Genomic DNA, 23586 nt, shown 5'->3' on the forward strand with positions numbered 1-23586 from the left:
TTCAATAATGTGAGCTGGCATTAGAAAGAAATAATTTTTTAAGAAATGAATGCTCAGTTATTGTGGATTGTGGAACTATACTTGTGGGAAACATCATGTGAAATTATGATCTTTTTCCATTAGGTTTTACCTTTAGAGAAACCTTATGGGTGTAAAAATTTGATAGAGGCTTCTGATCCCAGTGCTATTGCATAAAAGTCAAGATACAAACTAATGCTGGCAAAGCTGGTAACGATTAAATAGTTCGCATACAAACACACCATGAGGCCTGCAACCCCAGGGAAGCAGATCAGGCAAACAAACTGTAAGAACCATGCTACATAGGAAAATTTTCAGTGGGTAAGATATGGATTGGTATCGGATTGACATGGGTTAGATTTCTAGCTCTGACACTATTGTTTATATGGTCTGAGAATTTATCTTGCAAACTTCTGTTTCTTCATCTACTTTTAGTAACTGGGTGAAATAATTAACTGTCTGTTATGATTATTAGTTGAATTTGGGGTTTTCAATTGTGTACCACAGGCAACTGAAAAAAAAATCCTACTTCTTTATAGATCATTCATTCTTGGTTTTATTTTTAGTATTGTGTTATAATAGTTTTGTGGCTATTAATGGACTTCATTTACAACATTTCTAAAGGGAAGAAGAGCTCTGATGTTTTCCATTAAGGATGAATTAAATCCCTACTGAATTCCTTAACAAATCTAATTATTCATAATTTTGAATTGTCAGTTTTGTGGAGAGTGAACGTTCTTCAATTCTAAGATGATTCATGCTATCTTGTTTTGGACGAATAAAACATTTTCAGGAAAATGTTTCTGAAACAATACACAGAACATTATGTTCTTATCAGGCAGAAGTTGTACTGTGGTGCTGCTCGTAAGGCATGAACCCACAGAAGCAGAACTGGTTGTGCTAGATCATCGGCCTTTGGGCTCTCGGAGCTCGTGGAAGTGGCCATCATGAACGGAGGCATTGACTTCGGTAACTTTTAGGATTTGAGTAAGTGTACCAAAGTTGGTGGTAACTCACCATTTGCAGCTGAACAAGCAGCAGTAATAGTTACCACAGTAGCTATGACATTAGCTATAATGTAATGAAAAAACATTACATTATGTGGTTTTCTTTCTTTAGAGATTCTTTTACCTCTCTCCCTCACACCCTTACCTCCTTCTCTCTCTCTCTCTTTCCCTGTCATTTATCAATCATCTAATGTCTAACCAACTATTTACTCAGTGCACAATGGAGCCGACTCAAGATAGAAACTGGTATTGTTATATATATTTTAATATGACTCCTTTTCCTTCCTTTTTACAACATTGCCCAAACATAGTCATACTTTGTGGAAACTGAAACACTAAATATGTATTTTTCTTCCAGGAAAATGTGGGAAACAATATTAGAATTATACCCAGAATTCTACTTTATAAAAAATGTTCTACCAATATAGTGATCCTTGCATATCACAAAATTAAGCCTTTATTCAAAAGAATGGTGTAAGAAGAGATTATGCTGAGTGAAATAAGTCAAGCAGAGAGAGTCAATTATCATATGGTTTCACTTATTTGTGGAGCATAACAAATAGCATGTAGGACAAGGGGCGTTAGAGAGGAGTAGGGAATTTGGGTAAATTGGAAGGGGAGGTGAACCATGAGAGACTATGGACTCTGAAAAACAATCTGAGGGGTTTGAAGTGGCGGGGGGGGGTGGGAGGTTGGGGTACCAGGTGATGGGTATTATAGAGGGCACGGCTTGCATGGAGCACTGGGTGTGGTGAAAAAATAATGAATAATGTTTTTCTGAAAATAAATAAATTGGAAAAAAAAAAGAAGGGTGTAAATTTATTATCAGATACTTTATACTTATTTAAATAGTTTTGGCTACTCATCATTCCTCAAACCTTGTAGCTACTGAAATCTTTGTCTACTTACTGGATGGAGCTTTCTATGCGGGTAATAGTGAGGAAAGCAGCAAGGTTTGCTGTGTAAGATGAGATGACAATCAGTGCAAATAGCCACCAAGCCCCCATCATCATTCGAGTAGCCAGAGTTGTGTATGGGACCTCTCCACCTGTGTAAAGAAGCAAATAGAATAAAATAACATCAACAAGTATTTATTGAGAATCTGAGGTCTTACACTGTCAATGACAAATTAGCTTTTAAGTACTGAAAAATCTTTTGACCTAACAACATCGGCATGGATTTCTGTATTTTGGTTATATATATTACTTCATATTTAATTCCCTTTTATGATACTATGTAAGACCCAGCCAAAAAGAAGCATGATAAATAATTAGTATAACTTATTTGAATGATACTTCTTCTACCTTCTTGTTCAGCCCTAGAATTAATTACCCTCTTATTATAACCACAGATAGCTACTTTATTTTCAATGCTTCATTATTCAGTGGTTAGGTGCTATTAATACTATTATGTCTATATTTAATACAACTTTTCAGATTTCTACTTCAATAAATAATATTGAAAATAATTTTTGGTTAGTTTCCCTAGAATCATAGGTATTTTATATTTATGTATATATATATATTTTATATAACATATAACATAATATATATAATTACTTTATATAGATATCACATCATCATTAACTATTCATCTACTGATGGATATTTGGGTTGTTTCTATATCTTGGCTATTGTAAATAATGATGCAATCAACATAAGGGTACATATACGTTTTTAAAATTAATTTTAAAAAATTCCAGTATAATTAACATAGAGTATTATATTAGCTTCAGACATATGATGCAGTGATTCAGCAGTTCTATACATTACTCAGTGCATATCATGATAAGTTTACTATTAATTGTCTTTACCTATTTTACTCAATTTCCCACACACCACCCCTCTAGTAACCATCAGTTTGTTCTGTATAGTTAAGAGTTTGTTTCTTGTTTTATCTCTCTCATTTTTTTTTCTTTTGGTTGTTTGTTCTGTTTTTTAAATTCTACATATGAGTGAAATCATATAGTATCTGTTTTTCTCTGAGTAACATTTCACTTACCATTATACTCTCTAGCTCCATCCATGTTTTAAATGGCAAGACTTCATTTTTTTTATGGCTGAGTAATATTTCATTATATATATACATATATATGTATATATATATGTAAAATTTGTGTGTATGCCACATCTTTATCCATTCATCATCATCATAATGGACAGTTGGGTTGCTCCCATAATTTGGCTATTGTAAATACTGCTATAACAAACATTGTGGTGCATGTATCCCTTTGGATTAGTGTTTTAGTATTTTGGGGGTAAATACCCAGCAATGCAATTACTGGATCTGAATTAGTGTTTTCATTTTCTTTGGGTAAATACCCAGTAGTAGAATTACTGGATCATATGATATTTTTATTTTTAATTTTTGGAGGAACCTCCATATTGTTTTCCAGAGCAGCTATACCAGTTTACATTTCCACTAACACTTCACAAAGTTCTCTTTCTCCACATCCTTACCAACATGTTATTATCTTTTTGATACTGGCCATTCTGACTGGTATGAGATATCTCAGTGTGGTTTTGATTTAAATTCCCTGATGATCAGTGATGTTGAGCATATTTTCACGTGTCTTTTAGCCATCTCTATATCTCCTTTTGAAAAAGGTCTATTCAGGTCCTCTGTCCATTTTTTTAATAGGCTTATTTGTTTTTTTGGTGTTGAGTTGTATAAAGTTACATAAAGTTTTTACACTGCTTAGAGTTGTTATCACAAACATGAAAGAATATTTGTTGAATTTTATTTATCCATGGCATAAAATCGTCAACTTGGGTAATTCAAATATTCTTGTGGAATCCCCCCAAATTATTTGGTATCTGCACTTAGAAATCAAATGTTAAAAGTAATAGGACTGTTGGGGCACCTGGGTGGCTCAGTGGTTTAGACCTCTGCCTTCAGCTCAGGTCATAATCTCAGGGTCCTGGGATCGAGCCCCACATCGGGCTTTCTGCTTGGCAGGGAGCCTGCTTCCCCCTCTCTCTCTGCCTGCCTCTCTGCCTACTTGTGATCTCTCTCTGTCTATCAAATAAATAAATAAAAATCTTAAAAAAAAAGTAATAGGACTGTTGACTTCCAATTCTGGTAATTCAAAACAATAACTGACAGCAACTAGACAAATTATACATCTCATGCATTTCAGAACTAAAGAAGCATTAAAAAATTAGAAAACCAAGGTCCTAGAGAAGAAGATAACCCAGAAATATGACCTGGTATCTAGAACTGCTTTTCCTTGAGATATAAATGCCACTTTAACAAGAAGAAGCTAAGACTGAGAAGGTAAATAGTGCTTTTGAAAGCTTTCAGAACTTTAATAATTAGAGCTTGGGTCTTGCCATATGGAGGTAGGTGGGATAGAGAAAACCAGAAAATACTCCTTTACTTGGAAACCAATATTACAATTGTATGAATCCATGGGTCAAAGAAAAATCACAAGAGAAAAATATTTTAAAGTTGACAATAATAAAAATATTGCATACCAAAATTCCTTAAATTTTAAGAGCTAATAAGATGCAGCTGAATTTGTGTTTTGAAGAAATGAAGTGTCATGTTCAAAATATTGAAATAAAATAACTGCCAATCCAAAATTATATATACAATGAAGTTTTCCTTCAGAAATGGGGGAATAAAGACTTCCAGAAACAAAGGCTGATGAAATTTATTACCAATAGACCTGCTTTACAAGAAATGCTAAAGAGAACTTTCCTAGTGGAAGTGAAAGAACACAAATTCTCAATATAAAACCTTAAAAGTATATTGTAATGGGCACCTGGGTGGTTCAGTTGGTTAAGCAGGAGGAAGTGGTGATGCAACATGGGGGCTCAGGTCATGATCTCAGAGTCCTGGGATCCAGCTCCATATAGGGCTTTCTGCTTGGGGAGAGCCTGCTTTTCCCTTTCCCTCTGCCTGCTGCTCTGCCCACTTGTGCTCTCTTTATCTCTCTGTCCAACACCCCCCACCAAAAAAAAAAACCCTCCAAAAAACCTTAAAAAATATATTGTAAGTCTCACATGTAATGGTAAATTTATAGTCATAGTTAAATTTTGCAATGTGATACCAGTGGTATATAATTCAATTAAAACTCTAAAAGTTAAAAAAACTAACATAGTAAAAATAATCTATAATAATTTACAATAATAATAAAAAACTAAAATAGTCTATCATTATTTAAACAATACTGAAAAATGTAGTTGTAACAGAAATAACCTAAAGTATGAGGGGGAAGGGAGGTAAAAGTATAAAGTTTATAAATTCTATTGAAGTTGTTATCAGTTTAAAATAGTGTGTCATAAGCTTAAAAGACCTCCTGGTAACCACAAAGAAAAATCATGTAATAATTATACAAAAGAACATGATAAAGAAGTGAAAGCATAGTGATACCAAAATACATCAAAACATATAAAAAGATTGCAGGATAAGAAATACGGACAAACAGGGACGCCTGGGTGGCTCAGTTGGTTAAACGACTGCCTTCGGCTCAGGGCGTGATCCTGGAGTCCCGGGATCGAGTCCCGCATCGGGCTCCCAGCTCCATGGGGAGTCTGCTTCGCTCTCTGACCTTCTCCTCGCTCGTGCTCTCTCTCACTGTCTCTCTCTCTCAAATAAATAAATAAAATCTTTAAAAAAAAAAAAAAAAAAAAAAAAAAAAAAAAAAAAAGAAATACGGACAAACAGATCTATAAAACATTCAGCAAACAGTGAGAAAAATGGAAAGAGTAAGTTATTACCTATTAACAATTTATTTAAATGTGAACAGATTAAGTTTTCCAAGAAAAGACATAGAATATATGAATGGACAAAAAAAAAATCAAGATCCAGAAATATGCAATCTAAAAAAGGCTTACGTTAGTATTAAAGACACATATAATGAGACTGAAGGAAAAACAAATAATCCAATCAAGAAATGGGCAGAGGACATGAACAGATGTTTCTGCAAAGAAGACATCCAGATGGCCAACAGACACATGAAAAAGTGCTTCATATCACTCGGCATCAGGGAAATACAAATCAAAACCACAATGAGATATCACTTCACACCAGTCAGAGTGGCTAAAATCAACAAGTCAGGAAATGACAGATGCTGGCAAGGATGCGGAGAAAGGGGAACCCTCCTACACTGTTGGTGGGAATGCAAGCTGGTGCAACCACTCTGGAAAACAGCATGGAGGTTCCTCAAAATGTTGAAAATAGAACTGCCCTATGACCCAGCAATTGCACTACTGGGTATTTACCCTAAAGATACAAACGTAGTGATCCAAAGGGGCACGTGCACCCGAATGTTTATAGCAGCAATGTCCACAATAGCCAAACTATGGAAAGAACCTAGATGTCCATCAACAGATGAATGGATCAAGAAGATGTGGTATATATACACAATGGAATACTATGCAGCCATCAAAAGAAACGAAATCTTGCCATTTGCGACAACATGGATGGAACTGGAGCGTATCGTGCTTAGCGAAATAAGTCAAGCGGAGAAAGACAACTATCATATGATCTCCCTGATATGAGGAAGTGGTGATGCAACATGGGGGCTTAAGTGGGTAGGAGAAGAATCCATGAAACAAGATGGGATAGGGAGGGAGACAAACCATAAGTGACTCTTAATCTCACAAAACAAACTGTGGGTTGCTGGGGGGAGGGGGGTTGGGAGAAGGGGGGTAGGGTTATGGACATTGGGGAGGGTATGTGCTTTTGGGTAAATTGGAAGGGGAGGTGAACCATGAGAGACTATGGACTCTGAAAAACAATCTGAGGGGTTTGAAGTGGCGGGGGGGGGGGGTGGGAGGTTGGGGTACCAGGTGGTGGGTATTATAGAGGGCACAGCTTGCATGGAGCACTGGGTGTGGTGAAAAAATAATGAATACTGTTTTTCTGAAAATAAATAAATTGGGAAAAAAAAAGAAAAAAGAATATTTCAAGCAACATTGATAACAATAACAAAATTCAGACAAAAAAGACTTCAAACTAAAAATGATAAAAAGAAACAAAAAAATCATTATGTAATGATAGGGGGGGTCAACACATCAAGAAAATAAAACAATTACAAATATTTATGTGCCCAGCACTGAAACATTTAAATCTGTAAAGCAGAAACTAACAGAGTTAAAAAGAAATAAAAATTAATACAGTTGTAGGTGGAGACTTCAATATCTCTCTCTTAACAATGGATAGATCATTAAGACAGAAAATCAATAAGGAAACATTGAACTTGAAAAACACTGTAGACTAAATAGACTTAACAGAAATAAAGTGAACATTTTATCCAAACAGCAGCTACACATCTTTTCAAGTGCACAAGAAAGATTTTCTGCAATAGAGCATATATTAGAACACAAAACCAGTCTTAGAACATTTAGGAAAATTAAAATTATACCAAATATCGTCTATGACCACAATGGCGTGAAACTAGAAATCAAGACAAGAAGAAACCTGGGAATTCATGAACACACGGAAATTAAGCAATATTGTCTTAAACAACCAATGAACTAAAGAACATATTAAAGAAGAAATAAAAAAGGTTTCTTGACACAAATGAAAGTGGAAATACAGTATACCAGAGCTTGTGGAATACAACAAAAGCAGTTCTTAGAGGCAAGTTAATATCCATAAACACCTCCATGAAGAGGCAAGAGGGACCCAAATAAACAACCTAGCTCTATGTCATAAGGAACTAGGAAAAGAAGAAACTGAGCCCAAAAGTAGTAGAAGAAAAGAATAAATATTAGAACCAAAATAAATTAAATGTGGAAAAGCAAAACAATTGAAAAGATTAACCAAACTAAAAGTTGACTCTTTGAAGAGACAAACTGAATTGACAAACTCTTAAATAGAATAAACAAGGGAAAAAAAGAAAGAACCCAAATTAGTATAATTAAAAATAAAAAGGAGACATTACAACTGATACCAGAGAAATTCACAGTATCATAAGAGGCTACTATGAACAACTATTCACCAACAAACTAGACAACCTAGAAGAAATGGAAAAATGCTTAGAAATGTGTATAATTTTCCAGGACTGAATCAGAAGAAATAGAAAGCCTGAATACACCATTCACTAATAAGGAGATTGAGTCAATAATAAAATATCTTGCAACGAAGTAGAGCCCAGGACCAGATTGGTTCACTGGTGAATTTTACCATACATTTAAAGAATTAACACCAATCTTAAAACTCTTCCAAAAAACAGAAGAGGAGGGAATCCTCTCAAACTTATTTTAGGAGGCCAGCATTATCTTGCACCAAAAACAGGAAAGGATGCTACTGGAAAGGAAAACCATAGGCCAATATCCCTGATGAATACAGATGCAAAAATCCTAGGTAAAATTGTAGTAAACCAAATACAGCAGCACATTAAAAAGAATCATTCACCAAGAAAAGTGGAATTTATCCCTGGAAGGTAAGGATGGTTCAACATATGCAAATCAATGAAAGTGATACAAAACATTAATGGAATGAAACAAAATAATCATGTAATTATCTCAATAGATGCAGAAATGCATTTGATAAAATTCAACATCTGTTCATGATAAAAATTCAACACATTAGGCACAGAAAGTACATATCTCAACATAATAAAGGGCATATATGACAAGCCTACAGCTAACAACCTACTGAATGGTAAAAGGTTGAAATTGGGAACAAAATAAAAGTGACCACTCTCATTATTTCCAGTCAACATAATATTAGAAATCCTAACCAAAGCAATCAGGTGAGGTGAAGAAATAAAGACTTTCAAAATTGGACAGGAAGAAGAAAAATTTCTCTATTTGAAGATGACACGATTTTATATATAGAAAATCCTGAATATTCAACCCAAAACTATTAGATCTAATCAATGACTTCAGTAAAGTTGCAGGACACAAAATTAAAATATGAAAATCAGTAGCATTTCTATACATTAACAACAAATTTCCCAAAAAATAAGGAAATCAACTTCATTTACAATAGCCTCAATAAGAGTAAAATACTGAGGAATAAATTTAACTAAAAAGATGAAAGATCTGTACTCTGAAAACTAAAAGACATTGATGAAAGAAACCAAAGAAGACACAAAGAAATGGAAAGGTATCCTATGTTCATGGATTAGAATTAAGACCGTTAAAATGTCAATAATATGAAAACCCCTCTATAGAGTCAATGCAATTCCTAGCAAGATTCCAATGGCATTTTTTAAAGAAGTAGAAAAAAATACATTTAAAATTGATATGGAACCACAAAAGACCCTAAATAGCCAAAGCAATCTTGAGAAAGAAGAACAAAGCAGGAAGCATCATACTTTCTGATTTCAAGCTGTACTATAAAGCCATAGTCATTCAAACAGTATGGTACTGTTTTGGCATAAAAACAGACAAATAGAACAATGAACAGAACTGAGAGCCCAGAAATAAACCTATGTACGTACAATCAACTATTTTTTAAAAGATTTTATTTATTTGACACACAGAGAGAGATCACAAGTAGGCAGATCGGGGGGGGGTGGGGGGAGTAGGAAGCAGGATCCCTGCTCAGCAGAGAGCCCAATACAGGGTTCGATCCCAGGACCCCGAGATAATGACATAAGCCAAAGGCAGAATCTTAACCCACTGAGCCCTCCAGGTGCCCCACAATCAATTAATATCTGAAAAGGGAGCAAAAACACTCAGTGGAAAAAAAAATTCTTTTCAATAAGAGGTGCTAGAATAATTGGATATTCACATGTAAAAGAATGAAATGTCTATACCTTAACACCACTCATAAAAATTAACTTTGAATGGGTTAAAGACTTAAATGTAATACCTAAAACCATGAAACTCCTAGAAGAAAACTTAGAAATAAAGTTCCTTGACAGGGGTCTGGCTAATTTTTAGATATGACACCTAAAGCACAAGCAGCAAAGTCTAAGATAAACAAGTGGGACTACATCAAACTTAAAAGCTTCTACACAGCAAAACCAACTATGAATAAAGTGAAACATACAAAATGGAAAAAAAAATTGCAAACCAAATATCTGATAAGGGTTCTTATAAAAATATATAAAGAACTCATATAACTTGATAGCAAAAAATAAAAATAACCTAAATAATAACTGGAGAAAGGACCTAACTGAAAAGATGCTCAACATCACTAGTCATTAGGGGAACGAAAATGAAAATGAAAATGAAAATTGCAATGAGGTAATTACCCCATGCCTGTTAGATTGGCCATCATCAAAAAGATAAGAGATAACATCATCAAAAAGATAAGAGATAACAGATACTGTAAGGATGTGGAGGGAAAAAAACCCTCCTGCACTGTTGAGGGAATTGCAAATTGGTGCAGCCACTATGGAAAACAGTATGGAGATTCCTCAGATAATTAAAAACAAAATTGTCATAAGATCCAACAATACCATTTCAGGGAATATATTCCCTGAATATATTGAAAAAATATCTGCACCCCTATGTTCACAGCAGTGTTATTTAGACTAATCAAAACATGGAAAAACTCTAAGTGTCCACTAATGGATAGATGGGTAAGAGATTTGTGCTATATATATATAAAATACCTACAATGGAATATTGTTTATCCATGAAAAATGAGGATATCCTACCACTTGTGACAACTTGGGCGGAATCTTAAGGCATTATGCTAAGTGAAATAAGTGAAATAAAGAAAGACAAATATTATATGATCTCACTTACATGGGGAATGTAAAAATAACAACAACAACAACACACACACACCACCCCTCATATAAAACTACATCAGATTTGTGGGGACCAGAGGCACAGGGTGGTAGGAGGGGGAATTAGAAGAACTTGGTCAAATGTACAAACTTCCACTTATAAAATAAATAAGTACTAGAGATAAAATATACAACATAGCTACAGCAAATACTAATGAATCATACCAAAAAAAGAAGTTGAGAGTCCATCTTAAAAGATATCATCACAAGGATGTCCTTTTTCCTGTATCTATATGATTATTGTGATAATCATTTCACAATATGTGTGAATCAGTGCATCCTGCTGTATGCTTTAAACTTATACAGTGATGTATGTCAAATATTTTTCAATAAAAAAAGGTCATTGGAATTCACTGCATCAGCACTATAAAGTAGAGAAATCCTATAATCATTTTGGTAGATGCAGATAAGGCACAGATAAAATTTAGCATCAGTTTGTTTTTTTAAACAAACCTAGAAATAATCCAGCAAACTAGAAATAAAAAGATTGTTCTTAGTTTTGCAAAGACACTTTTCAGAAAACCTGTAGCAAACATCATTCTTATTAATAAAATAAATAAATATATATATATTTAAAGATTTTATTTATTTGAGAGAGAAAAAGAGCCAGAGAGAGCACAAGCAGGGTGGCAGAGGCAGAGGGAGAAAGAAGCTCCTTGCTGAGCAAGGAGTCTGATGTGGAACTTGATCCCAAAACCCTGGGATCATGACCCAAGCAAAAGGCAAATGCTTAACCAACTGAGCCACCCAGGCACCCCCAAATAATTATTTTTTAGAGACTCTGTTAAAGGCTACAAGTTGTTACCATTTGTATTCCATTGAAGGTACAAAGTGTAGTGCAACAGCCAAATGACAACAACAACAATAAAAAAAAGAGAAAAAACTTAAGAATTGGGAAAAAATGAAATAGAAGTTGTGGATTGGGGCTAGTAGGAATATTTATGTAGAAAAGCTGAGATAATATAAGTAAATTACTATTATTAATGTTAGTTGTCAGTTTACTATGGTACAGACTCAATATTCAAATTGTACTGCAAGAAAATCTTAAAATATGGAATTAAAAATATATGCCATTTGCAATAGCATTGGAAATATCAAACAACTAGGAATAAAGATGGAAAAGCTCTCTACATGAAACTCTATTAACTTTCTTGACTAAAAATAATATTAAATAAATGGATGGATATATCATGTTTATTGATCCAAAGACTCCATATTATGAAGATATAAAAAGTCTTTTCAAGTTGATCTATAGATTCACTGAACTGTCAATCCAAAATCCTCAGGTTCTTTTTGTGAGAGAGATAGAAAGAGAGAGAGACTAAAATGCTGAATATAAAATTTATATGAAATTGCAAAAGAATAAAAATAGCCAAGACAATGATCAAGAAGAAGAAAAAGCTGACTAGTCAGCTGAAGTCAGACGGTCTAGCTGACTATAGCTGTATACAGTAATTAAGACAGCATGGCATTTATGCAAGGATAGACCATATCAATGAAAATTATCCATGTATGCATAGACACTTGATTTATGCCCAGCTGGCAAGGCAATATATAGAGAAAGGGAGGTCTTTTCAGAAAGTACTACTAGGTCAACTTGGATATACATGTAAAACATAGTAAAACTTGTCTCCTAATTTACAACATGCACAGAAATCAATACTGAATAGCTTATATATAGATATATAAACAGTAAAACCTCTAGAAAATAATATGAGAATGTTTTTAGTATATCCATAAGATATATGGTAGCAAAAGATTTCTAAAACAGAGTACAAAAGATCAATAGATTTGACTACAGTAATACTCTGTAGTTCAGAAGATTTCACTAAAAGAGTGTAGGTAAGTCACAATAGAAGATCTTTGCCATATACATATCTAACCAAAAAAACTTTTGTAAATCAGTACGAATAGAACAGACAATAATTAGAAAAATTGGCAAGAGTCTTCACAAAGGAAGACAAACATCAGTAAGGGTGAAAATGTGGCAACCTCATTAGTTATTAGGGATATACAAACTAAAAGAAAAATGGAATACTACTAACAGAACCACCAGAATGAGTAAAGAAATAGTATCAATTGTTGGCAAGGATGTGGAGTTACTGGAGTACTGTTGATGGGATTGTAAATTGATTCACTCATTTTGATAATTTGGCAGCATCTCTGAAAACTACTATATGCTTTTCTTAAGACTCAGCAATTCCACTTTTTAGGTATATACCCCAAAGAGGAATATGTGTACCAAGAGACAAACACAGGAAAGCTTCACAGCAACATTATCCACAATAGCCTCAAACTGGGAACAGCCTAGACACTCTTTGAGCGTAGAATGCATAGATTGTTATATTCATACAATGGAATATTGTACAGAAATGAAAAGAAACAGATTTCATTTAGGCATAGCACCATGGATAGATTTCAGAAACTAAATGTTGAGTAAAAAACAAACAGAAGAACCGCATACTGTATTATAACTGTTCAAATATAGGTAGTGTGAATGGGAGGGCTGGTAATCCTGTAAGCAGTTACCTTTGGGAATAAACAATTAATGGTTGAGACAGGGCAGTGGGGGCCATGTTCTATCTTTTTCTAGGTAGTAATTACACAGGTATTCCATTGTTGGTGGTAATTCAGTGAGTTGCACTCTTAAATTTTGTACACTTTTATGTATGTAAATAATACTTCACAATAAAACTAAGGAATAGAAGAAAGTAAGGAGAAAGAAACAAAGACAATTTTTCCCTTTCTTTCTTTCTTTTTTTAAAAATTTCCCCTCTGTCTCCACAATTTGGAAAAAAAAAATACTTGCCTAGATTCAGGATGCTAGAGGAGACCATCAGATGGAAGACAAAAAATTATCTATAAATCAAAAACACAATCCCACATGGCTAAGGTATGGCAGAATTTAGACTGGCAATTGCTGACAGTTCAGGATGTGCCAAAGTCTGACTCGAGGGTTGGGTATTTTGATCTTTATAACTCCTGGTGAGTCTGAAATCTCCCAATATCACTCTGTAGAAGCATGTGGGATTTGTATTTCCCAGAGTGACACCTATGCTATAGGGAAAACTCTTAACACAGATTTGAATGTTTAAGTGACTGGTTTGCTACATCAAAAAATATATCAACCTTGCTACTGTATGTATAATCTTGCTTACAGAAGTAGTTAAAAAGATAAAACAAAGTTTTCCCTCAGGCAAGATTATAAAACTTGATAATTTCACCTGAGTCAGGCAAAATTTTGTTGCTCTAAGTCTTATTCTGTGTGAATATGTATGTATGCATCTGTGTGTGTACCTGAAAATATGGAAGAGTGATCCTTTAAGACTCTCCCATTTGGTTGTGTGGTATCAGCTTCTCATAGGTTTTAAAACTCACAGAGTGTTTATTATATAAATCTTGGACTATGGTACTCTTTTATGAAATGTGATTAAAAAATAAAATTATTACTTTTCCTTATAAACATTTTTTCCCTTATAAACATTTTTTTTTAAATTGGATACTCATTGGAACCAGGTTCTTAGCAGAATGTATAAACACTCTTATAGCAAATAGGAAATTTCCAATATTATGGGTGACTGAATATATTCAAGTAAACTGGCTAATTGGAGTGTTAGTTTATATTAAAATGTTTCAGACTTAGAAAAATCACAGTTTAGAAAATATAAAGGATATTGTTAGCAATTAGCCATTGCCAGGGCAATCCCATTTAAGGGGAGAAAGAATGTACAACTCTCCTAAATGCTTAAGGTATCTATGTCATATACTAGTCAGTTCCTTGGAACTCATTCATAAATAGTCAAATTGACAGACTGGCTGTGACTAGATATGAAAGTGCTTTAATACTTTCTCCTTTAGTAGAGGGTGCAGGGGTAATAAGAAGGGGATTGTGAGATACAGGTAAGATTTGCTGTTGGCCACAGCACAGTAGGTGTACTGTTTGAATCCATTTGCAAGGTAGGGCAGATTTCTACAATGTGGCATGTCTAAAGATTTTATTTATTTATTTGACAGACAGAGATCACAAGTAGGCAGAAAGGCAGGCAGAGAGAGAGAGGAGGAAGCAGGCTCCCTGATGAGCAGAGAGTCCAATGCAGAGCTCAATCCCAGTACTCTGGGATCATGACCTGAGCCGAAGGCAGAGGCTTTAACCCACTGAGCCACCCAGGCACCCAACAATGTGGCACGTCTATTACTGCTACAAAAGTTAGCTTTAGGTAGTAAAGAGGGATAATGTGAAATCATATTGTGTTATGGTGTGAAAGTTGGGCCATTTAAAATGATCTTTTGGTATTTTCTTACCGTGGCAAGAACAAAGCTTCAGCTTGCAGATAGTGTCTTCGAAATTTCGTATCTATTTTTATAAAGGTAAGGAAAATCTTAAACTCTCTTTGACAGAAAACATAGTCTAATTAGAATTTAATAATGTTTCAGTTGAATTACACTTACGTTTTCTATTTAATGCAAACAACACTGCTTTTCTATTTGTATTGGCAAATATAACCATCATTAAAAACAACTTTAAACCCTCTAGAGTCTCATTTTCAAAGACTCTACTCTCCTATGCATCATCTATCTTTTTTGGTCTGTTTTTATTTTAATCACTGGGTGCTCATCATCATCTATCTTTTGAGCTTCCTTCTTCCATCAAGTCCAAAGACTCACGAACAAATGCTGCAATGAACAAAGGGATGCCTATGTCTTTTTGAATTATAGCTTTCATTTTCTTCGAAGAGATACCCACTAATGAAATTGCTGCATCACATGGTAGTTCTATTTTTAATTTTTTGAGGGACCGCCATACTGTTTCCCAGAGAGGCTGGACTAGTTTGCATTTGCACCAACAATGCATGAGGGTTCTTTTTTCTCCACATACATGTCAGCATTTGTTACTTCTTTCTTTTTGATAATAGCTTTTCTGACAGGTAGGAGATGATATCTCATTGTGGTTTTGATTTGTATTGAGATTTTCATGTGCCCATTGGACATCAATATGTCTCCTTTGGAAAAATATCTCTTCAGAACCTCTGCCCATTTTAAAATCAGATTGTTTGTTGTTATTGGATGCTATGGATTCTTTATGTATGTTATATATTAATCCCTAATTGTATATATGATTTGCATATACCTTCTTCAATTCAGTAGGTTATCTTTTTATTTTGTTGATGGTTTCCTTTACTGTGAAGAAGCTGTTTAGTTTGATGTATTCTCATTTGTTTATTTTTACTTTCATTTCCCTGACTTTAGAAATCAGAACTAACCAAACAAAACCAAACCCACAAAACATTGCTAAGACAGATGTCAAGGAACTTATTGCCTGTTTTCTCCCCCGAGTTTTATAGTTTCAGGTCTTATGTCTAAGTCTTAATCCCTTTTAGTTAATTTTTGTATATGATGGAAAATAGTGGTCCAATTTTATTCTTTTGCATGTAGCTGTTAAGTTTCCCCAACACCATTTATGGAAAAGACTGTCCTTTTCCCATTTTATAATCTTGCCTCCTTTGCTGTAAATTAATTGACCACATATGTGTGGGTTTATTTCTAAGTTAAAGATTGTGGTTCCAGCTAACTGCTCTGAAGACTTCAAATAATACCAAAGGTAAGGGAGAAATTGAAGGCAATGAATTATAAACTCAGAAATAAGGTAAAATTTGAGTCTTGTTGGCAGCTTTGAAGGAGTCTCTTAAATTATATAATTCCAGGGCAGATATGACTGAGGACAAGACTTGGGCTTGACTGTAAGGGCAGAACCATTCAATCTCCAATTAAATCTTCTGTCTTATAAAGTCTCATGGTTAAGTGAAGGGCACTGATGGGAAATTTGAGTTTCAAAATCCTTCTGAACCTCCTTGGTATAAGAAGCAATCTCTCATCGATCGTGAAGGAATCAGCCTTCCTCTGCATAAATGATTCTAAATGACTGGACCTAGGGAATCACAGTTCTCTCCTGGACTCACCTACCTTACCCTTTACTGCCTCCAGATACAATTTAGACCCCAAATAACCATTAGAGAAGTATAAAGCCCACTTATAAAAGTTTTATATCATCCAGAGTGGAGGATAAGTATCATTTAGGGCAAATATGTTGTTTTGGGTGGTAATGATTTGGGATTTGATATTTCAGATATTGACTTAAGAGTGGTGGTAGTAGTTTGTTAGATTGGCTAATGGAAGGATGGACCAATAATGAATGGATTTTTGAGGTAAACTATACACAACTTCTCTGGTATTCTATAGATATTCAGGGAGGTGGAAATGTTGGAAATGGATTTGTTCTGAACAAACTTTCATCTCCCTATCTGGGAAAGGGACAATCCTTTTACAAAACATTAAGAGGTGCATGGGAGGGGGTTGTAGTACAAGCATCTTTGAAGAACTCCATACTCTGGTACTTGTAGGCAATGTATAGCAATGTAATGGTAGCTTTTATAAAATCTTTGTAAAGTAAAATAATATATGGTAGTCTAAACCTCTAAATTTCCAAAAGCAGAATACTTAAATTAGTGATAGTGTATCTAAGAAAATATTATTTAGCCAGTGAAAATGTAATAAATAGGAGATAAAATTACAAATGTGGCATGACTAGTAGTATAAAAAATTGAATCTTTTATATCAAGTTAAATATAGTATCCCAGGTTGGCAGAGGCTAAGTAGAGATGTTTAACTCTCAGAGACAAGGTAAAATTACTATAATATGACATGCTGTTTATGAATGATAATTGGAGTGTAATGTCTGTCCTTTAGCAATGGCTTATCACAGGGTTCCTAAATATGAAATAGATAGGTAGCCTACCAAGGAGTTTCTTGATATGTATAGGAAAAAAAGATTCTAGATCTGAGGGCAGAAATGTAGCCTCTCAATTGCTGAGTGGGAATTTAGAGCCTCTTAGTCAAGTTCCTAGAATTCATCCAATTTATGATTCAGAAATCCAATATTAAAGAAAAGAGCAAGTTAGCATCTGTTGATAGGTTCTTTTTGAGATTTTTCTTAAGTAATTTTTAATACCAATAGTCCGACCACATTTGTAATATTCTATTTTTTCACATTTGTAAGTATTTTAGTTAACACACAACATTATAAAAGTTTCAGGTGTACCAGAGTGATTCAACACTTCCATACATTATGCGGCGCTCATCACAATTGCCTTCCTTAATCCCCTATAATATCGTACACTGTTTATTACATTTTCACTGGCTTAACAGTATTTTCCCAGTCAGATATACTGCAGCTTACTTCAGTATCATATTTTTGGAAGTGCAGAGGGTTTTTTTGTTTGTTTGTTTGTTTGTTTTAAAGATTTTATTTATTTGACAGACAGAGATCACAAGTAGGCAGAGAGGTAAGCAGAGAGAGAGAGAGGAGGAAGCAGGCTCCCTGCTGAGCAGAGAGCCCGATGTGGGGCTTGATCCCAGGACCCTGAGATCATGACCTGAGCCAAAGGCAGAGGCTTTAACCCACTGAGCCACCCAGGCGCCCCTTGGAAGTGTAGAGGTTTTATGCTACCATATATTATATTGCTATAAACATCTTTTTTCATAGAATCCATAAAAATAAGTTATTTGGTGAAAGAAATGAAATTTTTTGTCTTATACAAGTGTTACGCATTTTCAAATATATTTTATAATATTTTTGAACAAATAGATACAGGTAATGTTACTAATCTTTTGTTAACTTATATCTTTCTGAAGTGTTGACATTTCAGTTGAATGACAAAATATTGTTCTGGACTAAATGAAAAGTTTATTTCCAGATAAGCAAAAGTAGACTAGGAGGCATTAGATGATGTAATCAAAATGCCAATTTCCTATACATAAGAAGACTCCTCTAATTTAATATTTACATTTCCATAGTAATTATAATATATAAAAAGCTGTTTATATATTATAGTTCCTTCTTCCCCACTCTTTAACATTATTTATACACTTCTGTTTCGATGAGTTCTTTATCAGTTGAATAATATATCTCAGCATATTTCACTTTTTCTTAATTAATGACAGTCTTTTACACATACAAATGTCATCTATACATAATCCCTTGAGATAAGAATGCTATTCTGATCAAGTAAATAAAAGATCATTACCACTACAGTGCAGATATAAGATATCACCATTACCCAAAATGTTCCTATGTAATTCTTTCTGGTCAATCTCTATCCCCATACTTGGCACTAGGCAACACAAATCTGTTTTCTGTCACTGTGAAATATTTTTCTTTTTCTATATAAGGTTCTTTTTAATTTCATATGAATGGAATGTAGTCTTTTAGGTCTGGCTTCGTTTTAGCATAAATGTTTGAGATTCATTCATGTTGTTCCATGTGTTAATGGCTTATCCCTTGTTAGTGCTGAAAAGCATTCCATTGCATATATCACAATTTGCTTATTCATTCACCAGTAACTAGTAATTCGTATCATTTCCAGTTTTGGGCTATTATAAATACATTTTCTACACACATTTCCAAAATGTTATTTCAACATTAGAACTTCCTACAGAAGAAGATAATCTTTATAATGCTTGAAATTTCAGGATTAACAGAAGTAGGTAAGTTTTACTGAACTCAGTAACGTGGGATATTTCTAATGAATACATCTGAAAAATGAACTAAAAATTAATCGTAATCCAATTAAATAATTGCTAGCTATACCACATAACCTAGATATGCTGATTTTAACTTAAGTTCCATGTACCCACTGCTGTAACTCACAGTAGAATTAAATTGAATTACATTACACACAAGTAACACTTGGCAGTTTCTTTTCACAATGTTTTCATTATTCCAGCCCACATAAAATTCCCACTGTTTCTAATGAGCTAAAGAATTAAAAACAGCCAATTAAGAGCCAGTTTTCCTGTCTGATCTTGCAAAATTAAAACATTTGAGATTTTAGTAATTTAATCGAAAAAGGGATTTCAGTTTCCCAGTTTGTAAGGTGGACTACAATGCAGTTAAACACAAGTTGTACCCAAAGTAATAGTCAAGAATCTTGAGGTGAAATGCTACCATGAAAGGTAAGCTTCCCTAAATGCAACATCAAGGATGTATGGGTGAATAATACATATTGTGTTTACCATTAGATTCCCCACCACAACATTTACTTTCATACCACAAAAATTGGGGCAGTGATGGTATTTAGAAAACCTTGTCATAAATCCCTTCTCTAGATCTTATTCAATCAAGGATTTTCCCCCCATCCTGTACTAATTGCTTTTATTCAATACTATAAGAAACATGATCACAGGTGGAGCGAATTGAACTAAATCTACTAAGAGTAACTTGTTATATACGAACTTTATTGGGTAAGACCAATCTTTTAGAATACTAGTTAGCAAAATCTTTTTTTTTTAATGGAACTAGCTAACCCATTCTGAATTAAGATATGTACCCTTTCAGAGATTTTGAAATTACACTGAAATTAGAAGTTCTTTTCTACTTTTTAAGGTTTTTTGTTTTGTTGCCTTTTTTTTTTTCATAAAGCAGCTTCAGTATGTTTGAAATTGACTAGCTAGTCTAAAGCTTTATAGTGTATATGGTTATTTGCTGAAATTTCCACCAGCTCATGGATCTGCATTATATGGTATTAATGGTTAAATTGCAGCTTCAGCACAAAGCAAAATAAGCACAGTGTGCCACATATCTTCCTTGAAATCTTATTTGCAACAAAAAATGCATTTGTTTACTTTTCTGTTTCTTTTCCCAGTATCTATCAAAAGGACCCTTATAAATTTTAATAATATAAATAAGATTTTGCATCTAAAGAACATTGATATCACAACCAAATTTCAAAACGATGGTGGAATATATCTCAAGCCCTCATTGACACCCAGAATATTTCCCAACATTTGTATTGTTTCCACAGTTATGATTTTCCCAAAAGCACACACATTTAAGAAGTGCCCCTAGAAATATCTTCAGCCTCTGTATTCCTGCTATAATTTTATCTATTCCATTGTACTATTTTAGAAGTCTTGTTAAAAAAATAAGTAAAAAGGAGAAACCAAACAATTTCATCTTTTCCCTCTTGGTTTATCTTTAGCTCTGTTAGCAACTGTCTTGCTTTGTAAAACTCAAGAGCATAAATCCAGGATTTTGATAAAATATTTAAGTGTACAGTACACAGAATTTTTCTAATATTACACAATTAAAATATTTGAGAGTTTAGTAACTCAATTTACAAAGAGAGAAAGATACTCAAACAAAGCCTCTAGAATCTTCAGACAGTTTTCATGTAGTTTGGTTCAGAGATGAACTGAGATTTCTGAAGTCACTGTATGTCACCCTTTTGTTTTCTCTGTCTACTCTATTTGTCTTCATTTCTCTTTAGCTTATTTTTTGTTTATTAAATTATTTGATTCATATTTTAGGTGCTTTGTTTCTGTTTTTAATACACTGATATTTATCAATTACTTATCTGCTTACCAAAAAAGAAAAAAAAAGGAACAGTACATGGTTTGAACAACAAATATATCATGATTTTTAAAAAACATCCAAGTCCCCAAATTATTCTTTTTTCTTTCTGTACTATTTTTCTTGCTACCTGCTGATTTTACCAGAGACTTGCAACAAAATGAGGACTGGGAAAGGCACTCGATGAGGAAATGTTGTCTGGATGACTAGTCATTTGTCAAACAGCATGAAGCAAGACTGCCATTGAGTCTGGCCTGCCACTCGATAGTGATGTATTAGTTTTTAATGTTTTAAAATAATTATAGCAAGGCCTAAGCCACCATATAAAACCACAATATAAATTCTAGTGCCATTATTAACCTCATTTTTCAGAGACCCAATCAATCCGTGGTTCTGAGCAAAAGTGCACCCATTTTACCAATCCCAGAAGCATCAAAGTTCAAAGGGTCGGAAGCAGTTGTCAACAGGAATCAAAAGTGAAGTGGACCTCAAAGTGAAACTTTCCATTACCTCTGGAATTTCTGAGACTAATTCCTGAACTAGGCCTTCTATATCAATGCATCACTATTTTCACAAGGTCAGAAAATGCTGATACTTATTCAATCCGTTTTAATGATTATTTAAGAGCCAAGCGTATTTTTAAAGCTCCAAAATACCATTCAAATTCAGTAACCTGTTAACTACCATTGAAGATTAGTTTCAAATCTTTACTCATTTATTGAGTATATGGCAAGATTTATAATATGATAGAGAAGGGAATCATTTATACTGTGAATTCAGTTTTTCAAAAACAATATCAGCCTTTTCAGTTTTGAACTTTTTCCTGCTTTCCAGAACTCTTATGTTTAAGTTCTTAGGAGGACATCTTAAAAAGCAGAAAAAAAAATGGATTCCTCTCTGTTTTTTTCTTCTTTTCTTTTTCTTTTTTAAAATATTTTATTTATTTGAGAAAGAGAATGAGTTAGAGACAGAGAGAGAGAGAGCATGAGAAGGGGTAGAGTCAGAGGGAGAAGCAGATTCCCTGCTCAGCAGGGAGCCTGATGTGGGATTTGATCCTGCAACTCCAGGATCTTGACCTGAGCTAAAGGCAGTTGCTTAGCCAACTGAGCCACCCAAAGGCCCCTCTGGTTTCTAACAGTACATTCTTTTGAATAGTAGGTTGGAAAATGGTCAAAGGAGTTAGATTTTTGGTGTTCTGTTGCTATAAGACATTTAATGAGCTAGACTATAGACATTTTATTCAGTATGTGGGCTGTATATATTCAGATAGAGTTCAGTAAGTAATACAGACAGGCCTATAATTGGACGATGTAAAATAATTCATATCCTAGAGATTCCCACAATACCGCTGATTGAATAAGAAAATGTATATGAACCACAGCTCATAGGTTTCTGTGTGTGAATGCAAATATGTAAAACTGAATGCATTTTAGAATTTTACATAAAGCTTAACTATGTTACTTAAGGAATATCTCCTCCTCTTCTTGTCTTCTTCCTTTAATATACCACACGGGTGTGATTTGTAGATTCTCTCAGGAATTTCCAAAGCATTTTCAAACTACAGCCTCAGGAGTCACCAAGTCAAACAAAGATTTGGGTGGAATAAATGAGCAATGGAAAAGTCAGAAAACAAGTTCACATTGCTGGGCTGAAGTGGTAAATCCAAATCCGGGATGTAATGAAGTAGGAAGTGAGGTCAGGGAAGAGAGGGATCAGGGTGAAGTGGCAAAACAAAACAAAACACAAAAACCTATTAAATTCAAGCCCAAATCAGGAAGTAAGAGATTAAAAGCAAAGGTTAGGGAAAAGAGTAATCAAAGCTTCTATATGTTCAGTATTTATTAATGTACCAGGCATTGTGTTAAATGTTTAGTAAACATTTCTTAATCTTCATCACAGTCTTATGAGTTTCCACACCCAAAGTCAAGATCTGAGACTAGTAGGGACAGACTTTTGCTCACAGCTAAGGGAAAAGCCTAGGTGGAGAGTGACACATGTTGTAGAATCTAGGAAGCCTCACGTGTCTCCTCCCCCAAGTACATTTCTTCCGTTAAGTCTTCTGGTTTATTATTGCTGCTTAATTTTCTCCCTCTGTTCTCCTCAACAATAAGGACAAATAGGATTATTGTAGGCTGACAGGCCAAAAGTTTAGGATAGATTTGTGCAAACAAAACTAAAATAAACATGATAATAGTTTAGATATCTACAAAACTTGGAGAAAAACCTCATTATTTTGTACCAGAAATAACTTACTAAGACCAAGATACTTTCTTGCATGACTGTATGGAACAATCAACTTAATATACAATCATTATAATGAACTGGTGATCTTGGGACGTGTAACAAATCAAGAAGATAGGAGGAAGGTGAAACTACAAAAATAAGAGATTTTTAATGATGAATAAATAATAAAGAAAATAGGTAGGTGAAATTTTTTTTTTCTTTTTATTGTT

At 34.0% G+C, this 23586-nt stretch overlaps 1 protein-coding gene across 1 annotated transcript in view; it reads right to left on the reverse strand.

Moving 5' to 3' along the window:
• Window positions 1-23586, reverse strand: part of GRID2 (glutamate ionotropic receptor delta type subunit 2) — a 1460772-nt gene that overhangs the window by 231854 nt on the left and 1205332 nt on the right. Inside the window, exon 12 of the mRNA XM_044224485.1 lies at window positions 1935-2073. Within this exon, the coding sequence (XP_044080420.1) occupies window positions 1935-2073 (139 nt within the window). The remainder of the gene's footprint in view (window positions 1-1934; window positions 2074-23586) is intronic.

Source organism: Neovison vison, chromosome 11, assembly GCF_020171115.1.
Source record: "Neovison vison isolate M4711 chromosome 11, ASM_NN_V1, whole genome shotgun sequence".
In the NCBI taxonomy this organism is placed as follows: Eukaryota; Metazoa; Chordata; class Mammalia; order Carnivora; family Mustelidae; genus Neogale; species Neogale vison.